The sequence below is a fragment of the Trachurus japonicus genome, chromosome 1, assembly GCF_045865225.1.
Source record: "Trachurus japonicus isolate A0001 chromosome 1, Traja_1.0".
NCBI classification, from domain to species: Eukaryota; Metazoa; Chordata; class Actinopteri; order Carangiformes; family Carangidae; genus Trachurus; species Trachurus japonicus.
In genome coordinates, this window is record NC_140907.1 from 30,545,920 (window position 1) to 30,558,885 (window position 12,966).

At 41.6% G+C, this 12,966-nt stretch overlaps 1 protein-coding gene and 1 long non-coding RNA gene across 4 annotated transcripts; both read left to right on the forward strand.

Moving 5' to 3' along the window:
• The first annotated feature begins 39 nt into the window (after positions 1-39).
• LOC146992221 (uncharacterized) lies at positions 40-2,351 on the forward strand. The gene is made up of 4 exons (XR_015037199.1): positions 40-229; positions 448-544; positions 991-1,100; positions 1,300-2,351. It is a non-coding gene; the product is annotated as an uncharacterized LOC146992221 (long non-coding RNA).
• A 2,486-nt stretch (positions 2,352-4,837) lies between these two features.
• Positions 4,838-11,772, forward strand: LOC146992222 (ubinuclein-1-like). 3 transcript variants are annotated; one of them, XM_085784842.1, is made up of 14 exons: positions 4,838-5,342; positions 6,167-6,271; positions 6,396-6,494; positions 6,668-6,808; positions 7,563-7,654; positions 7,728-8,289; positions 8,756-8,826; positions 9,402-9,531; positions 9,620-9,744; positions 10,385-10,507; positions 10,675-10,818; positions 10,947-10,997; positions 11,116-11,318; positions 11,433-11,771. In XM_085784842.1, the coding sequence occupies exons 1-14, from the start codon at positions 5,025-5,027 to the stop codon at positions 11,711-11,713; spliced, it is 2,445 nt and encodes an 814-aa protein (XP_085640968.1). In that variant the 5' UTR covers positions 4,838-5,024; the 3' UTR covers positions 11,714-11,771. The 3 variants fall into 3 exon arrangements, with proteins under 3 accessions (XP_085640968.1, XP_085640960.1, XP_085640951.1); XM_085784834.1 differs by having other exon boundaries at positions 9,623-9,744; positions 11,116-11,772; XM_085784825.1 differs by having other exon boundaries at positions 11,116-11,771.
• The last annotated feature ends 1,194 nt before the right edge of the window (positions 11,773-12,966 follow it).

The following is a 12,966-nucleotide window of genomic DNA, read 5'->3' on the forward strand; positions in this document are numbered from 1 at the left end:
GAGAGCTGCTACTCTGCTGCTACAGCTGCGACCATGTCTTGCTGTGCTGTTGGTTGCACTAACCGGTTTGATAAAAACAATAAAACTCGTAAATTTTACAGAATACCGTCAACTCGCACCCCGTTCAAGGCGAACAGGAGGCGTCTGTGGCTGCAAGCCATAAACCGAAGCGACTGGGACGAGCAGAAGATTAAAAATGCAACGATTTGCAGTGACCACTTCATATCAGGTAGGCTAAGCCTGAGCTAACAAGCTAACCACTCATAACATTGCATCGCTGTTTTTTTGTTTTGTTTTATTTTATTATAATAAACACAATTATTGAGTCCTACGTTAATATAATAATGTTAATAATGAATGTTTGTAAGCAGCTGAACTTGTAGGTCAGTTCAACTATGAGGTGTTTACATTACTGTAAGTCACTAGAATAGTATGTTGTTTGTACAGGAGAGGCATCTGACGACTTCGACAGTCCTGACTTTGCCCCGTCGATCTTCTCATGCTCAACCCAGACCCTCAAAGTCGGCGATGCAAAAATTGAGAGGTGAAGAAATGTTGAGTGATTTAATGTAGCTATATTTGTTATTAGGATTATCTGTCAGGATACAAACAGAAGGGGACCGCAACACCACGTGGCTCCAGTGCAAAATTTATTAAATAATCATGACGTTTCGAGCTGCAAGCTCTTCTTTAGATGTTAAGGGTACTATACAGACAGACGCCATATTTAAAAGTCACGTCATACTCACACACCTGCTATGCATCAGCCCCAATCAGTTAACAATCATACATTAACCCTGATTGTGCACACATTACTCGTACACATATTAAACATAGTACACATAGTATACAAAAAATTAAATGTCAGGCCATATATTTTCTGTTATGTCTACATTATCTCATGATGCCCTTTGAGATAAAACTGTGGTTAAGCAAGTAAAATAATTTCTTTCTTTGTACAAAATGCTTGCTCTCTTCTGTGTGTTTTAGATTTAAGAGAAAAAGGCTAAGAGATGAAACCCCCAGCAGTCCAGAAAATAGACTTCAGTCCACTCCCACTTCCCATTGTGGAACGGAGCCTGGTGCTGACCTTTGTACTGGTAAGAACCAAGCCTGTTTACGTATTTATAAAGGAAAGTACCTCTGTTTAAATAAAAATGACTAGCCTCTAAGCCCATGACTTTTCCTAAGTATGTGTTTTACTGTATATGTTTTTCTGAATGTTTCGCCCAGATTGTAGCTGTTTACTAGATGAAAAAATAGGATTGTGAGATTTCTATTTGTCCAATATTTTTTCAGAAGCTACAGTCCCGAAGGCCGTCCATGATGACCTCCAACAGAAGTACAGCCAACTTCATACCGAGTGTGACAACCTGCGTGTGGACATCAACAAACTGAAAGCCGAGAATGAACAATTAAGAGCAGCGCTCAGGAATACACAATTCTCCTTTGACTCGCTCAAGTCTAAGGCAACACAGGTCCTGTTTTTCACAGGTCTCACCAGTGTCCTCTTTAATTCGGTCTTTCAGACAGTCAGAGACAGTGTAGAGGTTGTGTGTGGCTCTCTGGCCCCGGAGGACCATCTATTGGCTGTCCTAATGAAACTCCGATTAGGGCTCACCGACAAGGATATTGCATTCAGATTTAATGTCACCGAATGTGACATCTCAAACATTTTGAGAAGTTGGCTCCCTGTTATCTCTCAGACTTTGAAACCTCTAGTCAAGTGGCCAAGCAAGCATGCCATATTAAAGAATATGCCAAAATGTTTCAAACCTAAATACAGACGTTGCAGGTGCATTATTGACTACACTGAAATTTTTATTAGCAGACCCACAAGTCTAACAGCCACAGCCGAAACATATGCAAATTATAGGAGCCACAGCTCAGTTAAGTATTTGGTCGGCATGTCACCTGCAGGAGCAATTACTTTTCTGTCCGCAGGTCGGGGTGGGCGTGTTTCCGATAAACAACTTACAGCCGAGTCTGGATTTTATGACCTTCTAGAAGTGGATGATGAGATACTAGCAGATCGTGGTTTTACCATCAGAGACGAGCTTGCCCTCCGTGGTGCGACCCTGAGGATCCCTCGCTTTACCAAAGGAAAAACGCAGCCGTCTGCTCAAGAAGTGGAAACATCAACGCGTTTGTCCAACGTTAGAATACACATCGAAAGAATAATAGGCAAATGGAAAACTTTCAAAATTCTGACAACTGTTATTCCACTCTCACAGGTCGACCTCTTAGATGACATGGTCATTGTGTGTGCAGCATTAACAAACATTTGTAAATGTGTAGTGTATAGAACTTTGAATGTAAAACAGGAACGGTTGCAATAAATGATGTGTTTCGAAGTGCATTGTTTTTACAGTAGCTCTTTTTTTACACTGCTCACAATGCCATTCCTTAACCTTTCTTTTGAGCTTTGCACATTCATAGTGAAACAACAGGAAAAAGCTTGCACACTGATCAAAAATGGGAATGTAAATGTCCACTAGAGAGATTGACGGATGTAAAATTGCCCATAAAAAAATAATAGAAAAGTGCAACCACAGTGATGAAATAAAAATAAGGAAACAAAACCAACTAAGACAAAAACGTTTCGGCCTACACAGCCATCTGCAGTCTGCCTAAGGGGCAAATCACACACCTGTGCTCTATTTATAGATTGAGACAAGCAGTGGGTGGATCCATACATGTTCCAGGGCCACATGTTGTACTACAGGGTGAAACCTGAGGCTATTGAAACAATTAAAGTATGATAAAAACCTGGTACACCCTGATAGTTACCTTTTCACCACCTTTTCTCCTTTTTGTCACTCCATTTGGTGTTTTGCTGCCACCACTTTTTTAGTGGTTTATCATGTCTTCCTTTGCTAAGGAGAGTTTCTTTTTTGGACAGTGAGTAAGAGTGCAAACACCTTTTCTCCTTTTTGGCACATTCATAGTGGAAATGGTAACTGGACTTTGCACAGGTGGTGATCTTTCCAAACTCTGGCCTTTTACAGTGCAAGCAGACTGTAGGTGCTTGTTGTTTTGGGTCCATGCTGCGGGTTAGGAGCTCATGCAAAAGACTTTGTCTGAAGAACTCTTCATCTCTGGCTACACGAGTGATGATGATCAGATCCCGCTGTGTCCAAATCACAAAGTCGCAGTACTGGACACCACATACAAACATGTGAAGCTGAACTTGATGGTAATATTCATGGTTCTTCTTGAGATGGAATGATTTGTCTAAGCAAAAGTCTGTGTCCTCACTGCTCCCTGTCAGGCCATCACGGTATTTACGTATATTTGCAGCTACAGTTTGCGACTCCATCTGATGATGCCCCAAGATGAGGGTTGTCCAACGATGTACAACAAGACCGCAGAGTGCGCTTTCATTGCTTGAGTGTTAGCGTTTTCTGGCTGTGGGCTCGTTTTTTCTTCCCCACTGTAGAGCATTTACACCTGACAAGTCTTTGTTGTTGTAGTGCATTATCTGTTTGATGAAGTTTGTTTTAGCAGTCTCAGCTCTAACAGTGCACACACGATGTAGGTCTGGTGCTTGTTATGCGTCCTATTCTGTGTGTTTGCCAAGCCTGTGATTGGGCCTGATTTTTATTAATGCATTCAAGGTTCATACATTTCTCCTGTGTCATTTCCTACCTAAGTTTGGAAAAGGTCTCTTCGCCCTTCTCCTGTAATTCAGTTGAGGAGATGTCTCTCAGATTCTCATCATACAGAGCCGTCAGTTGCTCCAGCGGGTCTTTGTTGTCTTCCTCTGTGTCACTGCAGTCCAGGCTAGTGAGCACAGCTGCCTTGGGTTCCAGTAGTTTCAGTTTCTTCATGTCTTCATCTGGCAGCTCTGAATACATAATAAAATATTTATAAATATTCGATAACACTGAATGTGCAGGTCACAACTTGTCCATGAGAGCGTTTGAGTTGTTGGATTGTGTATTTGATGAGGGAAACCAAGAAATTCCATTAGCCTCGGTAGCGTAGCTCTGAGCAGCTCACGGCTCTGCTCTGCCGTTCTAAAAACAGCTTGCACCGACAATTAAAGGTAACGAACCTACTGCTATGACTATAGGGGTTATGGCAATGGGCCAATTTGCCAAAAATGTTGAACTATCCCTTTAATGGATAACCAGTTCTTCAACATAAAATGTAAAAAAGTTGAGGAGGTCAGTTAGCTTACATGAAACTACTACAGGTTAGCATTATGGCTACAGCCTGTAATCCATGTGGTAACCCTGCACAGTTACAGTTATCACTCTTAAAAACATGTGACATATTTATTAAATCTGTACATAAAAGTCTAAAAAAAAAGAAGAAAGAAAGAAAGAAAAGAAAAAGAAAACAATGTTAATTCGGTATCAAGCTTTGTGCCAACTGTTCTTGACCCTGTTGCCTGGCAACTATTATAGAAGTTGTTTTCAGTTGCTTGTTTTTTATATTTAGGTCATTTATTACATTCAAGTTTGTAACACTGATGAACACCACTATGATCCCACAGTTTTAACATCTCTCTGGTGTGAAAGAGTTCATCAATGGCGACAATAATCATCAGGAGAGTTACATAAGTTGTTATACGGTAGGCTAACGTTACTGAGGAAAAGGTTCAGGCCCTGAAACGCAAATTTAGCTATTATTTCTCTATTTATTTATTTTCTCAATTTCTCCGGCTCTCAAACAAACAAGATGTAGCCTACATTTCTACTGGAGTGCAGGTAAACAGGATTTTCTTAAAGCTCACCTTATTAGCCTACTGGCGGTCCGTCAGACAGCAAGGCCTCGTACTTCTCTGAGGATGTTAGCTAACGTTAGCTACCTGTAACATTAGCCTGATGGAAAAACAAAACAAAGACATTAATTAATTAACACGTCGCCTGGTAAAGGAACATGTTTAAAACTCTAAACAGAAAGAATCGGCAGTGTAAGGACATAAAGGGATTCATTGGCTGCCTGTTGAACACACCTGCGCCTACTTCTCATTAATTAAACTTCCGGTCTGGTTCAACCCGAACCACGCTGTGACCATGGCGGAGCCCCGGAGAGTCCAGCTCACCACTCTGTCCTGCGATGTGCGACCTTCATCCTCTGACCGGCCGGACCCGGACCCGGTCCCGGACCCGGACCCGGCCCCAGCTCCAACCCCGGCACCGGCTCAGGCCCCAGCTCCGGCCCAGGACCACAAGCCTCCAACAGGTACCCACCACCACCACCGGCCGGGGAAAGACGCCGGTCCGGACCGAGCCGCCGCTAACACCGACACGGTCCGACTGGTCCTCGACCTGTTTGAGCCTGATGAGCGGAGCTTCCCAGAGTTCAGCTACACCCATCTTATTGACAACAAGGTGGGGTTATTAACACAGAAACTGAAGTCCAGTGGTCTTGTCTTGTCAAAAGTCAAGATACTTTTTCCAGACCCTAATTTCCAGACTTCTCGGCAGCAAAAATAAATAAATAAATAAATAACAGCAAAAATAAATAAAATCATTTGTTTTCATTATTCTGAATTTATATACCATTATGTCACCAAATAATTTCCAGGGGATTGTAGCTAGGTATAATAGCAAAATAATTAACCCAAATAATGTCAGATAAGACCAAACCCAGATTTCCATAGTAGGCCTACAATAGTTTCAATTTTCCATACTTTTCCAGACCTGGAAATGTATAAAGTCAAATTCCATACTTTTCCATACTTATATGTGCCCACCCTTATTTTCCAGCCTTATTTATAAAAAAAAAAAAAAATCCTTTACCAAGGACTTGGTGTTTAAAAATTCACATGTGAATATCATTTTACCCCATTTAGAGTATAGGCAATGTCACATCCATATAATGATTGATCACATAATAGGCCTACTTCTAACAGGAACTGGAACTGGTGATTTGTTGATGTCATTATTTTACTGATCATGTTCTGTTTTTAAAGTTCATTGCCTGTGTTGTTTGTTTGACACTTTGTTTAAATATCTGACTGGGGTAGTTTTGCCTTTGTGTTGGCCCAATAGTCCCAATAACATTTTCACAGCAGCTATAAACTTTTTGGAAGAATGATAATTGATCTAATGATGAATGAACTGTAATGAGACCAGTACCCTGACTGACTCTACACAAAAATAAATGTATGGTTCATATCAGATTTTTCTTTTTTCTATTTTTTATTTTTTAGATCAACCACAAAAAAGATAAAGGCCCACTGAGCAAGTACGAAGAGGAAGAGCAGAGAGAGGATGATGAGGTCGCTGCCATTGCACGGCGGTTGGAGGAAAAATATGTAAGTAGGTCTTTTAAGTAGCCTATCTGATCCTGTAGTTAAATGAATTATTTTTTCATTTTGGTTCAGCATCGTAAATGGATTCTTCATTGTGGTGTAATGATTTTGCATGCTGTCACTGCAGGGTGACAAACCAACAAAAAAGAAGGATCGCATTCAGGACCTGATTGATATTGGATACGGTTACGATGAAGAGGACTCTTTCATCGACAATTCTGAGGCTGTGAGTCCAGCGCTTCTATCAGCGTCTTTGTATTGTTGCACAAAGACACAGTTTTTTGACCTTTTTTTGTAGATAAATCAAAAAAGTATCTGATAAACTCTCATCCATCTGCCCCTGTTTCTTTTTCTAACCTTGATCTACAACATTGCTTCGGGCTGGTCTTGTCTCTGCAGTATGACGAATTTGTTCCGGCCTCCATCACAACTAAATTTGGTGGATTCTACGTTAACTCTGGCGTGCTGCAGTTCCGCCCGGCTTCTGACACCGAGAGTGACAACTTGACAACCGAGGAGAAAGGACTTGAGTCCTCTAAGGTAAGTGGTGCATCATTGTAATGGATGTTTTGTCTCTCTCAAGGAACACCATTTAGTTTCAGAGGAGACAAAGTCCAAAGCTGTTATAGGGCTGGATGATTATAGCAAAACTCATTTTGGTCAGTATTGAACAGATTTTTGCTTGATTGTGCCAACAACCTGCACATTTAATGAACCAGCAACAACAGGCCAGAGGAGCTAACTAACTAACTAAGCAGCAAAACAATGAGTCAATGCATGTGCTTTTGTGAATTAACTGACACATGGGTAGAAAGACTGTCTTTCAGAATAAAATCCCAATTGACCATATTCACAGCGTTGCCATCTTTTCCTTACATCATCACTCAGGTTGGGTGATTTGAATTACGTTAGCTGGCGTTAGCTGCAACTGCTAGCGCTAACGTCAGTGTTGATTCCCTTGCTAATGTAAGGTAGAAAAGCAGTAAAACTGTGGCTAGTCAACGCACACCTGAGATACATTTCACATTATTCAAGCCTGGAAGATGCTAACTAAGCTTGTATTTTTAGCCGATATTAGACGTTGTGGTGAACACTGGAACGTTAGCTATAGCTCATAGCGAGGCTGTGAATATGGCTAATAGTCTAGGAAAATTTCAAAATAACCTTTGTTCTTCGTTTTTATATAAGTTTTGAGATCGTTTGGATCCAAAATCGGAATCACGATTAAAACTTGATTAATTGTCCAGCCCTAGTTGACACTGAGACATGATGATGCTTTCAAAACCTTTTGTAGAAACGCAAACTGAATGGTGGACGGGATAAGCCGAAGAAGAAGAAGTGCATAACAGGTGAAGAGGAGCAAACCAATACGGATGCTAAGCCAAGGTGAGGTCATTGACCAAACTGATACTGATGCTTTAACATTTGATGTTGAATAATTTCCTCTCTGGTCTTGTAGCACTTTGTCTGAAAATGGACCACATGATGAGATCAAGAAAAAGAAGAAGAAAAAGGCCGCCGGCCCGTTGAGCGTCACGAGCATGCTGAAGAAGTTCCAAAGAGAGAAGGAGAAGGAACGAGAGAAAACGATGAAGGCCAATCACAAGGCAGCACCAGTCGGTATCGGTATACCCACAATCCCTCTGTGCCCGGCGGACGCAGGCGGCGGCGGGGGCTCGGGACTGACCGACCCACTCCTCAGTCTGATCGGCTCGGCCAACGACCACTCTCTCATCCAGGCCGCCAGCACAGTGGACTTTGAGATCGACCTGGTCTCTTTGTTGGACGCCAGTGAAGAGACCTCGTCACCCAAATTAGTTCCTCAAGTTGCCACGGAGACGAGTCGCCTCGCTCTCACTCAGACCCCGTCTCCAAGTACAAACACCGATTCGCTGCCGAAGACTCATCCAGAACAAATCCAGCTGCAGTCGGACACCGGTCCCGCTCCATCACAGCCCAGTGCCCCCCTGCCGGAGGGACTCACCCCAGAGCTGGAGGACAGCATCAGAAAACTCATGGCAGTAAGGAGTTTACATTCTCTTATATTTATATATCTATGTTTCTTCTATTTCTATATTTTTATGATATGTGTGCAATGTGTCAAGTGCACAAATGTTGGACACTCATTGTTATGGTTCACCTTGTGCTGTCAAAAGCCACTAATATGTTGCAGGAATGTAAATGTTTATACACAAATGAAAAAAGGAAATGTAGTCTGTTTCAAATAAAAAGTTTCCTTAAAGAAAAATCTATTACATCCTAATCATAGAGTAAAAAAACTTTTGCTCCCATTCCATTCCTGCTGCTGCTCTATCCAAACCTACTTCAGCTGCACTTGAGGTCATTTAAATACAAGCTAAAGGCTCATTCTCAAAAGCACAGTACACAAAAACTGAAAATATAACCTATGAATTGAACATATGAACTATGAAAATACTGATTTAATTGTCCTCCACACATTATGGCTCTTGCACTATTTTTTTCAAGGCTGCCAAGACATTGGAGGGGGAGTCGAAACTCAAGTTCTTCACACCAGAAATCAACTCAATCCTGCTGGAGTGAGTAATGAAACACCACAGAGCGCACCGCACTTTGAGGTTTAAAATAATCAACTGCAAAATGTTAGAAATCATGCTTTTAATAACTCATTACAGATTTCACTGAAGGAGAAGCACACAGAGACAGTCCCACACACCTGAGACATCTGATTACTTGCTGTGGCTAAAAAATATCAAAGGCAGCACCGTCTTATATTCATGGATTGACCACATACTGTATCATCATCACTAACCTGATTTTCCCACTCGCATCACCATGACTTTGACATTTTGTTTTCTCTCTCTTATTGCCCTCGTATTGCCTTCAGGATCAAATCTGTACCTGCAAAACTACAGATATTTACCATCTTTACATGTTAAGGTGATAAACAAGGCAAAACGTATTCTTTATTTATGCTAAACAGCAGCATGTTGGCATTTTTGATGTAAACATGTCAATACTGACTTGATAACCAGCTCAACTTCCTGAGCGTCTCTCCTTCATTGATCTGACCTGTTCTCACAATCAGGCTTTCAGATGTTTGAGCCATGGTGACTTCAGACACGGTGTTTAAACTCTGACTCTCTGTGTCCAGTATTGAGCTGCAGTGTCGGGTGCAGGGTGCCCAGCTGCGCTCCAAGGTGTACACACACCTGTCGTCGTTCCTGCCCTGCAGCAGAGACACGCTCCTCAAACGAGTGAAGAAGCTGTTTCTCACACACACGGTGAGTGTGCTTAATGTCTGACCTGAAGTTTTACCGTTCAATCAACATGTCTGTATGCGGCTTACTTCTTGAATGTGACCCTGAGAAGCAGGGGCCCCCTGATCTGGAGGATCCTGTGCAGAAACTTAAGGAGGCCATCGGCAAAGCTATGCCTGAGCAGGTCGCATGTTACCAAGCAAACTGCCGAGCATACGAGCTAGTTAAAGCTTCAAAGTAAGTTCAGTGTTTTATGTTCTTGGGTGAAGAGTTAAAGGGATTCATTGATTTATTTATCTGTTTGCACCCTTGGTGGTGGTTGGTGGTCTTAGATAACTCAACCAAGTCTAAAAATGAGTATCAGTTTTTGATTTTGCACAGGAGTTGAATCCCATGCTCCTTAGAGAAATCCCTGCTCCTTTTGCTCTGGCAGTATTTGATGAGCACCTGACAGCAGCAGATGCTTATAGCTGTATGGTGCACTGCAACAGTTTACATCTTGTACGCCAAACAAGGCCATTTAGCGTTCAGTATGGGTAAATACCTGAATCCATTGTCTGGAGGTGGCCTTTTTGTACCCATGTAGCAAAGTGATAAAATTATTGTTTTCCTTAATTCAATATGGTTAAACGTCAGATGTCAATTATGTTCAAATCCTGAAGTGGTTGTTTTAAAGTGATGTCACTACATTTCTGTTATGCATTAGACTATTTATTTTATTGTGTTTGAAACTAAGCTTTACACATATGTCATGTATGTAGGGATGTTTTGTGCAGCTAATAGCAGAAGAGGTTTTTTGTAAACTGTAAACCTTGGAGGAACAAAAAATAAACCCCGGCCTCAGTGAAAACAGCAACCGTGCCTGTGTCCATGTCAGGGCAACAGAGGAGGGGACGGACGGCAAACAGAGTATTAAAGTCGGTCCAGAGGACAACGTGGAGGAGAGAAGTGGGAAAAGAGGAGGTCCTAAGAAGTTGTTCAAATGGAACGAGGAGATCAGGTGAGATATACAAAGAATGTTTTTAAAAAAAAAAGAAAAAAAAAGATACGAAATATGGATAGAAACTGAAAATTAAACGGCCTATATTAACTGCATGCACTTTCTTTGTAAATCAAATCTGAAGCCTTTTCCTTCATGTAAATCTGAACACTCTCTTTCCCGTGCAGGGAGTGTTTGTGCCATGTGTTACGGCCAAAGATGGACGGAATTAAAAACAAGAGGAAAGGCAGCCAGGAGACGGAGGAATACCTGAAGACACTGCTGGACAGCGAGGTCAAACCGCTGTGGCCGAAGGGGTGGATGCAATCTGGGTAAGTCATGTACAGTATATCTGATACTGTTACAAACTCCCATCTGCAGTCATTAAATGTCTGTCAACACTTGTAACTTTATTGTAAACAGACATGTCCTTTTTCTTTTGTTTTGTTTTTTTCCTTAGAGCACTGCTGAGGGAGAGCAGGAAGTTACTAGGCCTCTTCACCTCATTACCGTAAGTATAGTCATCAGTCGAGTTCTGCCCACAAGATGAATTTCTGAATGGTGTTAAAGAGCCAACTAATTTGACAGCTCGTCAAGTATCACTGAAACCGTCTCATATCTGTGCTCAGAGTAAAGAAGGCCAGACCTGATAAAAAGCACTCCTCTGTCAGCGGTGCCCCCACTATGTCAGATGCTCTTCAGGGGACTCCTCCACTGAACGCCGGATTTCCCCAAGACACAGACGACGTCTTTATCGAAGGCTCAAACGTGACCAATTCCATCATACTCAATGCTACCAGGAAGGAGGCAGTGGTCGTCAAAAAGGTGGAAGGTAAGAAAGGAGATGGAGCGACAGTGAACGCCCGCTCCTCTACATCTGTGGAGTCGGGGGTCGAACACCTGCTCAGCAGCTCCAAGTCTCTCCTGGATCTCCTAGCCGACCGAGCGCTGGCTCCCGATCAGCCTCTCAGAGTTTCCCAGGAGCTCCTCACGGCGACTGTTGCTAAATACAACCAGTCAGTTCAGCTTTTCAAACTTGAGCTGGACACAGAAACCCCTCCTCTGCCTCCGCCGTGTCCCCGGTCCACCCCGGTCTCCGGTTGCCCACCGACCGGCGCGTGTCGCGTCATTTTGCCGCAGCTGCTGCAGGCGGCCGGCCTCACCAGGCACGTCGACGCTGACGAGGTGCAGGTCATTTCTGATGATTCTGACGTCATCATGGAGTGACCGCTCCCCGTCCAGATGTACACACAGTAAGTTTCACTTGTTTAAACATTCATAGATCAAGCAAACTGAACCCCATTTCCCACAATGCAACCAATGCAAGAGCTGATGAAGGCCAAGTGTTGTGGCTGAAAGCTCAGGAAAACACTAGTCGGATGTGTAGCGCCACATTATTAAAAAATATGGTGTTATTACATACAGCCACATTTTGTAATAATATTCTTGAACACAATATGCAGGCCTGTGCATATTCTCATTTGTCCAGGTCATAGTATTTCAAAGGAGGTTAAATCGAAAGCAACTAACTAAGCCAGTTGCTTTCGATTTAACCTCCTTTGAAACACAATATGTAATAAACTTTGCCGCTTTTTTGTAATAAGTTGTTACATATTGCACCGAATTATTGCACTTTTTTAAATGAAAAAATATGGGCCAAAAAAAATGCGGCCAAGTTTATTACTTATTGTGTTCAAGAATTTTATTACAAAATGTGGCAAATTATTACAAAATGCAATGTTATTATATCATGAGGTGAACATTTATTAAATAATGCGGCGCTACAGGATGGTCTCTTGGCTTAATATTATTGTGTCAAACTTGTGTTCCCAGGGTCAAGAACTTTTGCACCAATTAACAGACCCAGTTTACAATTTGATACCATGATGAAATTATAAGGTTAATTCTCTCAGGCTTTGCTAAGTTTTCATAAATCTAACAATCATGTATTGCATTCAGTCTTATTTTTTTAAAACTTAATTTTGCAGATTATTTTATTTATTCAATCTTTCACATTTGGTGACTTTATATCAGTAACACATTAATATATCAAAAACTGCAAAATTTGTTGGAGATTCATACTGTATTGACTTGAATGCCAGTGATGAAATGTATGAGTAAATAGATAGAAAATTATGTTTTGTTTTATTCCAGATTGGAGCTGTATCCATGGAGGCAGGATTAGAACAGCATGAAAATGTGTATCGGTGGATATTAGTGAAACATTTTGTCATTGTCTTTAACTGCATTTGCTTTGGTCTGTCAAAGAAGCTACAGAGTCACACTTATGTAATATTTGTAGTTCTCAGCCATCAAAGAAGGAGTTGCACTTGGACCTGACATTGTTCATTTGGATCTGGCAGGACTCAGAAATTAACTTGGTGAATCATGTCTGATAATCGCCCATTAATTATGACTTGTATTTGAGATGTAAGTGATTTCCTTTGATTGAATAAATAATAAAGATATTAAATGCTGCA

Bases quoted from the DNA above. Each gene is read 5' to 3' on its own strand.
- LOC146992222 (XM_085784825.1), top strand. From the start codon at position 5,025: ATGGCGGAGCCCCGGAGAGTCCAGCTCACCACTCTGTCCTGCGATGTG. The intron at 7,655-7,727 runs GTGAGGTCATTG...CTGGTCTTGTAG, and splicing joins AATACGGATGCTAAGCCAAG to CACTTTGTCTGAAAATGGAC. The intron at 8,290-8,755 runs GTAAGGAGTTTA...ATTTTTTTCAAG, and splicing joins GCATCAGAAAACTCATGGCA to GCTGCCAAGACATTGGAGGG.